At 37.3% G+C, this 10728-nt stretch overlaps 1 protein-coding gene across 3 annotated transcripts; it reads left to right on the top strand.

Moving 5' to 3' along the window:
- Window positions 1-822: 822 nt before the first annotated feature.
- Window positions 823-9739, top strand: LOC104585707 (cysteine-rich receptor-like protein kinase 10). 3 transcript variants are annotated; one of them, XM_088894520.1, is made up of 8 exons: window positions 823-3879; window positions 6372-6473; window positions 6539-6744; window positions 6820-7030; window positions 7148-7385; window positions 7491-7641; window positions 7736-7901; window positions 9586-9739. In XM_088894520.1, the coding sequence occupies exons 1-8, from the start codon at window positions 3114-3116 to the stop codon at window positions 9588-9590; spliced, it is 1845 nt and encodes a 614-aa protein (XP_088750646.1). In that variant the 5' UTR covers window positions 823-3113; the 3' UTR covers window positions 9591-9739. The 3 variants fall into 3 exon arrangements, with proteins under 3 accessions (XP_088750646.1, XP_019056078.1, XP_019056079.1); XM_019200533.2 differs by lacking the exon at window positions 9586-9739 and having other exon boundaries at window positions 7736-8066; XM_019200534.2 differs by lacking the exons at window positions 6372-6473; window positions 9586-9739 and having other exon boundaries at window positions 7736-8066.
- The last annotated feature ends 989 nt before the right edge of the window (window positions 9740-10728 follow it).

Raw genomic sequence — 10728 nt, 5'->3', positions numbered from 1 at the left:
GTCCAGTAAACCCTAAAATATTTTTCCTATGCATACCTTGGGGGCTTGATACATTATATAGCAATATAGGCCACATCAACAACCTCTCCTTCTCCTATTCCCCCTTCTCTCATTTCTCGTTTACTCCCTTTCCTTTTTCCCTTGCCCCTTCCTAGCCCTTCTATGTAGCCATGTGGCAGCCCTCTCTTTTTCGCTAGAGTCCCACTCCAACTCTCTCTTTCCCATGTTCCCAATCACTTAGCAATCCCTCCTAAAATTTCTCCTAAATTATCTCTCCCACCTAAAATTCCTCCTAAAACACCTCTTAATCTAATTATATGCCCAATAAACCATCTAATAATAAAAAATGTGGTTAAATTAATTAGTTAAATTAATTTGTGAAATGTTTTTGATATTTTTGATAATTAATAATACCATTGAATATTATTCAATAAACACCAACACTAAACTATAATTTTGGTAAATTAGAAAATTTAATTATTAAAAATTATTAATTTTGGTAATTTAATTTAGTGAAAATTAAATCATAAAACTTTCAATTATTCAAATAAATAATTGCAAAATTTTATTAATTTCTATAAGTATTGGATACTACCTAGGAATGCAATGGGCAGGTTCGGGGGATGGGGGATTGTACTCCTTATCTCAATAAAGACAATCTCCCCATTGGGGACTTAAATCCCTGAATTTTTTAATTAAAAGTTTATTTTCAGAATGTATTTATTTAAAATAAAATAAAAGTTAAAATCCAAATAATATTTTAAGGGTAAATTTCTTAAACTGCCCTTACTAATTGACAAACTATACCTTTACTATTTAATTATTGTCTTAAACCAACCTTATTGTTTTTTACAATTGTCTAAAACCTCTTAACCGTCTGTTAACGAAAAGATTAAAAAGACTGTTTTATCCTTTATTTTCCTTCAAATTTTCAAAATAAAACGAAAAAAAGGGGAAGTACAAGTTGAGAGAGAGATGGAGTGTGTAACACTGCCTTCTACTTCTCTCTGGTTTCACCGCATTGAAATCACTCTCTGTAAACTTAGTTGATCTCGGTTGGAAGGTAAAGCCACCATCGAGAAAGGTAAAAGGAAAAGTGATTAACAAAAAGAACCTTTCTTTCGGCATTTTGGGAGTGCGTACAGCAACGTTCTGAACAAAAGCATCGGCCTTCGTCAGCGGAGGACACTACGGAGGCGGGGGCCACTCCAAATGCGAGTGCAACTGCGGCTGTGGTTGTGGAGGAGGACATAGGAAGTTGAGATTTCCGTTAACGGATGAAAATCATGGCTTCGGTTTTGCAGAAAAGCACTGTGTATTGGCGCAAAAAAATCCCATAGAGAAGCCTCAATTTGTGGGGGCATGGGTATTTCCTACGACATTCCCATCGCCTACGGTAATCTCCAAAATGCATGGCTTCCTTGCATCCCTAAGCAATTGCTGGTTAGTTGGTTCCGCTCTAAAATGACAGAGGTGGATGCAGGATTTCTATTATGTAACCAACGCGGCGAGCAATAAACAACGATTCGGTGGAGGGATAAAAGATAAAGAGATTGGGAAAGCGGTGGAGGGATAAAGACAAACACCTAGATGACATCTGCCATTTTCTTAGTCCGACAAAAATTTCCTTGGCTTTCGATCAGATTTCTACATTAGCAGGGCCCATTAGAAAAAAAGCAATAGAAAACAGAACCTTTCTGCAAATACTCGAGTTCTTTCAATATATGTTTCAACGCCATGAGAACCTCAGAGGAAATTAGAGATTTCGTTTCGTTAGTGTGAGCGTCAGAATACGGCTCACCGATCAAAGGTGATGTTATATTGCCTTTCAGACAATTTGGATGAAGTAACTGCTGTGAGATGTAAGAGCATGTTTTCATGAGCTGGCTTTGTATAGGAGAGCTTCAACGGCTGGTGATGAGCTTAACGATAAGTGTTCGATCGACTTCAAGCACTTGCCGTGGATACAATTGCTCTGACTGTGGCTTCTTAATTTCAATCCAGGGACGGGATACAATGATTGGCAATGGTTGCTTGGTTATAATGGGGGTGTTGGTTTGTAGTGTCGCCCAAGTAAGGCCTGATAATAGAAGGAATCAGATCAATTCCATCTCGGAATGAGTTGTCAAGAGGCCAGAACGTGGAAAGCGATAGTAGCAGGGGAAGGAAAGATCGATAAGCAAGGAGAGAGAGAGAGAGAGAGAGAGAGAGAGAGAGGGAGGAGATCACGATGGGAGATGAGTTGTAATGGTGGGTCGGTGGTCAAAGAGACAGAAATCGGTGGGGAGAAGAGAAGCAAAATGAAAACAATAGAAAAAAATAAAAAAACAGCAAAAAGAGAGGAAAACAGACGAGAACGAGAAGGTCGTTACCGAATCTGCCGTTTCAACAAGTTGTAGCGGCGGAACAAGGGAAGTGAAAGGAGGAGAAGGAGAGATAGAGAGAGTAGAGAAACGGAGAGAAAGAGGGAGAGAGAGGAGAGATTGAGAGGATGGAGGAGAGGGAGAAAGCAGATCGGAGAAGGAGTGTGTTCAGATCCGCTGCTATCCCTACCCCCAGGTTTTAAGCCCTATAAGCCTTATAAACCACCAGTTTTTTTATTGGTTACTTGAAAACTGATCAGATCCTTCGATTTTTTCAAAAGTACTAAATCGATCGATTCTAGGTTCGACAAGTTTTTCATGAACAGCCCTACACTTAGTGGGTAGCTTTTATGGGAAATATACTATTCTACCTTTCATGTTCATTTTGTTGTTTCTTTAATGCAACTTATTGATAAGTTTTAAATAAAGTCCAAGCTATCCTTGACCATGGACCATGGACCATGGACATTGACACTGGCTGATTGACAAATTTTGAACTGAAAGTGAAAAGATAAAAAAATGGAAGAATACAATCCTGACACATGTTTTAACCTAATTACTTCAAAACAAAAAGAAGATGAAGACCACAATGATATACAAATTTGTCAAGTCAATCCGTTGAAGGTTTAGCTAGGCTTGGAAATTTAGGGAGTATATGTTGTCACCAAAAACTTGCCAAGGTTTAATTCATAGTGACGCACCTATAGCATGAATTAGCCCCTCAAAACCTGTATGTGTAAAGAAAATTAAATGAGGCCGTGCTGTTTATTACTCTTGATTTCTTCCCTCCTACTGATCAATCTCAGCCCCACTTATGCCCAACTCTACGATGTTTGTTCAAACACCACCAGTTTTGCACCTAATAGCCTATTTGAAACCAATCTTAACATCCTTCTTCCTTCTCTATCTTCTAATGCAATTAACACCGGCTTCTACAACACCTCTGTCGGCGAATATCCGGACCAAGTATACGGGCTCATTCTCTGCAGAGGTGATATCACCCCTGAAGTTTGCCGGAATTGTCTGGAAACAATCATTGACGACGTCAAGCAACTGTGTCCTGACAGGAAAGGTGCAACAGTATGGTTTTTGATGTGTTTTCTGCGCTACTCTGACCATAGATTCTTTTCTTCAACGGAAGAGCTGGGAACCGTACACATTCAAACTACCACGAACATGACAGATCCAGATCGATTTCTTCCATTTGTGAAAGATTTCATGGGTAATCTTTCGTTCCAGGCAGCATTTGATCCTTCTAATAGCATGTTTGCGGTGAAGAAGGAACAGTTTACGGCGTTTATTACAGTGTATGGTCTGATGCAGTGCACCAGAGATTTATCAAGGAACGACTGTTACGAATGCTTACAGGTCGCCATGAAACATTATGAAAGTTGCTGCTATTTTAACAGAGCGAAAATTCTAAGGTTCAGTTGTTTCATTATAATTGAATTATACCCCTTTTATCAAGATTCAAGTGCAACCCTGTCTCCTCCTTTGCCGAGCATCACTTCAGAGGGTATGTATGGTTTCAATTTTCATTTTTTTATGCTTATTCATGATAATAAATTTGAAAATATGCCTCCAAATTAATCCATTATGCTAACAAACAAATAAACAAATAAATAAATAAAACATGTGACTAGGCCTCCTCTAAGAAAGGAACCATGTGTATATGGAGAACTAGCGGAAAGATTTAAACCCAATTTAGTTTCCTGATAAGGGGGTGTTCCTAATGTGAATGATTTTGTTTTCTAAAACAAAAAGTTCCATGTCAGCAAAAAACAATACATTTTTGCTGTTGTAGCAATTGTTTCTGTTTCAGAAGCCAAAACCAAACACATTGGCCAACACCCCCTAATTCAATGAAAGAACCCACTCCTAAGGCTTATAAGTCTTGCCATATAAAAAGTTGGTCCGAAATAAGTAAAATAGACGTCTAGTTGCCCCTCCTTGCAAGGGGATCTTTTGGTAGTTATATGATGATGATGATGATAAGGTGAAAAAAATAAAAGGAAAGATACTTCTGTGGGCATTAAGCTGCAGAATCTTGGGCATTTTCTTTCTAAAGTCTTCTTCCACCTCCTTTTTCTAATTCATCTAGAAGCCATCTTATTTGGACAATTCATGCACTTAGTAGTTGATGAAAATGTTAGGTGCTGCATCCTTCTCATTATCAATCAACTCTGTCATCATCAATCATCATAAGTGTTTTGGGTGCATTGCAGTTTTTGAGTACTGGTCAGATATCTTGCCTTAATAAAAGAAATTGGATTTGCTCAAATCAGTTCCATGGAAGAAAAAAGAACAGAGGTGTAGGGTAAAATGGTTATTGCCATCAACTTGCAAGTTAACTGCTCCCTTAACAATTTAACATCCTTCAATCAGGACTTTATGCTAATAACCTAATAGCTGAGATGGTCACTCGGTGTCACTTCAGAAAAGGAGATGTTGGATCAAACCTATGAACCTACAGCCTCTCCACTGTATGACCAAGTGGGCTTCACAAGCATCTACACTCTGCTCTGTTCCCTTCCCTAATTCCCCAATAAAAAACAGGGCTTAACAAAGCGCTTTGGTGGATGGCTTTTATAAGTTTTTTATGTTTAAAATGCAGAAGGATGGGAAATGATGCCTGTATAAACGGATTCATCGAGAATATTGGTTATAAGTTATAACTAAGCCAATGACAATGTTCTGAAGGCCTAATCTATGGTATTGACTGATGAGAGATCACAAATTTAAGTCCAAACCCCTCCTATAAATCCTAGTTTTGTAGCTCACATCCAGCTCAATGAAAGCAGGACATTAACCCATGAGCTTGAAAAACTAATACCAGTGGCAGTTGAGATCAGTATCCCGTTCAATGCTTAGCTATGTGACCATTGCCAAACGAAATTCTGGAAAGGATCGAAGGACATCAGTCCAAGTATAGGTGTTATCCATCAATGTTGCAAAAGTTGTAGCTAACATCAAGACCAACATTAAATTTTGATGGATTGTCCTCAAGAGTTATCAACATCATTGAATCTTTTGACTATCTGATCTATAGAGTATCTTTAGAGTCTAGTATACTTTTTTAATGTCCAAAAGAAATTAAGCTACTTGGTTGAAGACATTATTACATGAAATTTGGAATAGGTGGATTCTATAATATAAGCAGTCTTTTTTTCTTTTGAAGAAGAAGAAGAAAACTGAATTCAATAAGGATTCAAAAAGGGGGGGGGGGGGATGTACAGAGCCTTTTAAGCACAACAAAATCAAAGACAAAGCCCTCTAGAAAGGCAACGTATTGGAGCTACACAAAAAAATCCCTTCCCAGCCCAGATTTAGCTAGATTATCAGCCAATTGATTTAATTCTCTAGGAATCCATCTAAAGCTGCAATGTTAATAAGAGGCGACCTCCCTGATTTCTAACAACAGGTCGGATAACTTCCACAGGTCTAGAATTTGTCCTGAAGTCCAGTTAATAACATTTCTTGAATCACCTTCCGCTGCAATGCAGCTGAGCTGCTGTGATTTGGCGATTCTGAGGCCTTCCAAGAAGGTCCTTGTCTCTGCATCAGAAGCATCTTCTGCCTTGGCTGGTCCACTATAGACCCAAATCAATTCTCCATTTGCTCTTCAAATCAGTCCTCCAATTCCAGCCTTTGATCTGTCCTCAGCAGCTCTCCTAAAACAGCCATCGAAGTTCAGAATAAACTCACAGTCTTGTCTTGGGGTGATTTTAAGGGGAGGTTGAAGGTGAAAAGGAGAAGTTGATAGGGGCAGAACTTGATCTGAAAGCCTACTATTTGAGCTTCAATACATGGTTTTTATCTTACAGTTAGAAAATGCACGCCTTTTATTTTGTTCATGAACGTGTACTATCATCTGTTAAATCTCACAGATAAATTATAGTCAGTTATCTTCAGCCAGAAAATAAATAAATAAACAAATAAAAAAAGTCATTATGCACCATGTGCTGTAGCAAATGAAGTGGCTGGGAGAGTAAATATTTCTAAATGCAGGGGATGGAAGTAAGCAAACAAAAGTTGTTGTGGCTAGTGTACTGGCAAGTTTATTGCTACCAGTCTTCGTCTCATGTTTATGCTACATCTGGAGAAGAAAAGGTAAGAACCTTTGATAGGCATTTTAAAACTAGTAAATCTGCTACTTATACATGTTTTCTTTGTAGAGAGAACGAAAAAGAGGCAGCATACTCTATTGCTTGATTTGAAAGCAAGAAGTAGTACAAACCTCTCATGCAAAATTATGCAAACGGGAAAACAAGTTAATTCTCAAGAGTTGCCGTTGATTGACTTAGCTACTCTACAAGTTGCTACAAGTAACTTCTCTTTGGAGAATAAACTTGGAGAGGGTGGATTTGGTCCTGTTTACAAGGTATTGATTTTGATTAGTTCAACACTCAAAATGTTTGGTTACCTTTCTTAATTAACCATGTTGATGCTTTATTAGGGTGTATTGCCAAATGGAAAGAAAATAGCTGTAAAAAGACTTTCAAGAAGCTCAGCGCAAGGTTCAGAAGAATTCAAGAACGAGGTTACCTTAATTGCAAAACTTCAACACAAAAATCTGGTAAGGCTCCTGGGATGTTGCATAGAGAGAGAAGAAAAGATGCTTATCTATGAATTCATGCCAAATAGCAGCCTCAATGCCTTTCTCTTTGGTATGTAAGCTTGACTTCATTTTTATATCTCTACAACTCCATGAGATCCCCTGTTAAGTCCAAGTCCTCTTGCATTTCTGGACCTGTATAATAAAGAGTAATTCTTTTCCTCGTCAGATCGACAAAGAAATGCTCAGTTGGATTGGAGCAGGCGCCTCGGTATTATTAATGGAGTTGCAAGAGGTCTTTTATATCTTCATGAGGATTCTCGACTCAAAATAGTTCATAGGGACATAAAAGCTAGCAATGTTTTATTGGATGAGGAAATGAATCCAAGGATATCTGACTTTGGCATGGCTAGGATCTTTGCTGTCTACCAGGATCAAGATAAAACCAGTAGAGTCGTGGGGACATAGTAAAATCATCCTTTATCTTCTTTTTCTTCTTCTTACTCTTGTTCTTGCATGTAGCTACACACAACGTACTTGGTGTTGATTCAACTTATTTTGACTTGATATAGTGGGTACATGGCTCCAGAGTATGCTATGGCAGGGTTATTTTCAGTGAAGTCAGATGTTTTTAGCTTTGGGGTTCTGTTACTAGAGATCATAAGTGGTAAAAGGAACAATGGCCTCCAACTACCTGAGCTTTCTCAAAGCCTCCTCACATATGTAGGCTTCTCTGATCATTGATCCTTATCATAATTTAAGTTGTTCCAATATACCATGTATATTCTGAATATGACTATATTAAATAAAATTGCAGGCATGGAGACTATGGTCTGAAGGCAAAGGCTTGAATTTCTTAGATCCTTCCATAATTGATTCATGCCCAACAAGTCAAGGGTTGAGATGCATCCACATTGGGTTACTGTGTGTTCAGGAAGTAGCAGCAGACAGACCCACAATGTCGAATGTTGTTGTCATGCTGGGTAGTGAATCCATAGCTCTTCCTCAACCCAAGAAGCCAGCATTTTTAGTTGAACATCTTGTTATTAATTCGGATCAATCTTCATCCAGTGCTAATGTTGGATCCGTCAACGATGTAACCATTTCAAATGTTGCACCTAGATAATTAACCACATTCACATTTACTATATCATGTTCAGAAATTTTCCTTTTTGCCTTTTACAATTCTTGGGTAAAACAACAGTATAGGACAAAGCCACAAGGTGCAATAAGCAACAACCGCACGAAAAAGAAAAGGCATTCATGTTCTTAACACAGAATGTTTATGAAAAGAAAATTAAATCCTCTTGTCTATAGAAACACTTTACCATGAGACGACATGTTGGAAGTCCTTGCTTGATGCAGTATTAGGGTGAATGCTCTTATTTTCTTCTTTACTAGTCATGCTCCGTAGCTCTTGCAGTGAGGAGCCTGTCCACCCTGAATGCTCTTCAAATAAAGCTAACGACATGCTAATGGGATGTTCTAAGTCCAAACTCAAGGCTGTCCTAATACCATATGGGTAGTTTATTACTTGCTGGGTCAATGCTCAAATAAGTCTATAGAATCAATGCCACCATGTGCCATAAATACTGATGCAGTGTTGCCTAGGCAAGAGAATGAGAGATCATCAATCCCCACCTTTGATTGAATTATTTCCCATGCAACCCTGCAAGTGATCTCTGGCAATGCACCCATAGGCACAGCTGCCAGTTTATTTTTCTTCAAAATTAGTCTTTACCACACCTTTATCCAAGCCCACTTCTCTGTATGTATACCACAGGAGGAGTTTTCCATTCAATGGCATGATGAAACAGAGACTCTAGGTTAGAGGTAGATTTAGGCAATATATACCTAACCCATTTTACGGGATTATTGGGTTGAGAAAACTGATTTCCCCTTATCTGTAATGGAATCTACTGGCACTTTCATAAATATAGCCAACCTTTAAATTGGGTTAATTTCTGTTTTTTTTTTTCCCTAAAGTTGATTTTATTCTTAGTTGAAGCCATAGAGAGTCTATAAAGAGTTTCAGTTGTGTTGAGAAATCGTTAAGCATGGTTTCTGCATTACCTCTATGGACCAATGAATCACAGGGGTTCTTTTTATTTCATGTATTGGTTACCAGCGATCGAGCTCATGTGTTTACACTTTACAGATGATATGAATTCACCACTGAACAATAAGCCCCACATCAAAATAGACTACTTTTATCGTCTAACTCATTTTTCTGGGCTTATTGTAAAGAGTCTAGTTCAAGTTTCAGATCATTGACCTGATCCGTTAAGCACTTTATCTTTGTAAATGCTTTATCATTTCCTTGCTGAAGTTCCTCTCTCAACTGTTTATTTTCTGTTTTACATTTCGCTCATTTTTGCATTTAAAGAGTCCACCTCCAGTTGTAGATTATTGATCTTTTCTTTTATGTCCTCTACTTGATTTTAAGTATTTGTTGAAAAATAGAAGTTAATACACATTGCCACAACATTATATTGCTCAATGCATAATTTGTGATTGATATTCAATCCTTGTACTTCTAATTTGTTTAAACATTAGGCTAGAATGAAGTAGTTAAGTTTATATTGCATAATTAATAATTAGATTTCCATACATATTTTTGTCTCTAAAAATGTGATTTCTAACTAATTTTCTATTATTCTCTTATAGCTTAAACATGTTAAAGGAGATACTTCACATGTGTGGCTGAACACCAATATGATCAAATTTTACACGTCAAGTTTTTTTTTTCTTTTTTTTTGGAGGGGGGATTGAGTTTCATATATTCAAGAACCTTGAATTTGTAATAGGTTTTAAACACATGGATGTATTAATACACCTTGAAATGTAATTCATTTTTTCATTATAAAATATTTGATATAGGAAAAAAATGCCATCAATCATATATCAATAATTTTACCTATGAATAGTTAAAAACCGTAGCTATGATTCATGCATTTTTGCTACAGACTGCTTAGACCGTAGCTATAGGTTCTTATTTTTAGCTACCGACAAGGTAAGTTCAGTTATAGTTTTTTAATTTTAGCTACGGTCAAGGTAAATTGTAGTTAGAAATTCATATTTTTAGCTATGGTCATTTCTAAACCGTAGCTATAAATCTAAATGTTATAGCTTCGAGCACTTGGAAACTGTATACCAAAAAAGCAACATTTGGCTACGGTTATAAAAAAATTGTAGCTATATAGTCAAATTTGTAGCCACTGTTATCTAAGAAACCGTAGCTAAAACTTCACATATAATTATTGAATCGCGCTTTAGTCCTACGATTGATAGCATTTGTAGCTATTGCCTATAGCCACTGCAATTGTAGCTTCTGTTTTCTAACCGTAGGTAGCCCGTAACTATAGACCTATAGCTACGGTTTTGTGAATTTATAGCTATGATTTTATTCAGAAGTCTGTCGTCGCTGCTACCGCTCGCCGCTGTTTGTGTATCATAAAGTTGGGGAAGATGAATAATATTTTTCTCCGAATAGTTATTATGAGAGTAATATAGGAATTAAAAATTATTGCAATAACACATTTCAACGAAAGACTAATGGAAGCAGGTCTTTGATGTCTCAAGGTCAAAGTAAAAGGGGTCTTTATCGCAAAACAAAGTATTGAACGTCTTTGTCACAGACCCCATAATACGGGAGAGGTCTTTATAATTTTTCTATCCTTCATACATGTTCATCTTTAACGCAACTTATTATTGATAAGTTTAAAATAAAGTCAAAGCTATCCTTGACCTGGACCACGGACCATGTACGTTGGCACTTTCTGGCTGCTTGATAAATTTTGAATTGAAACT

This window comes from Nelumbo nucifera, chromosome 1 (assembly GCF_055504915.1).
Source record: "Nelumbo nucifera cultivar China Antique chromosome 1, China Antique-T2T, whole genome shotgun sequence".
NCBI classification, from domain to species: domain Eukaryota; kingdom Viridiplantae; phylum Streptophyta; class Magnoliopsida; order Proteales; family Nelumbonaceae; genus Nelumbo; species Nelumbo nucifera.
The sequence above is the reverse complement of the archived record's forward strand: the minus strand, read 5'-3'. Positions and strand labels throughout refer to the sequence as shown.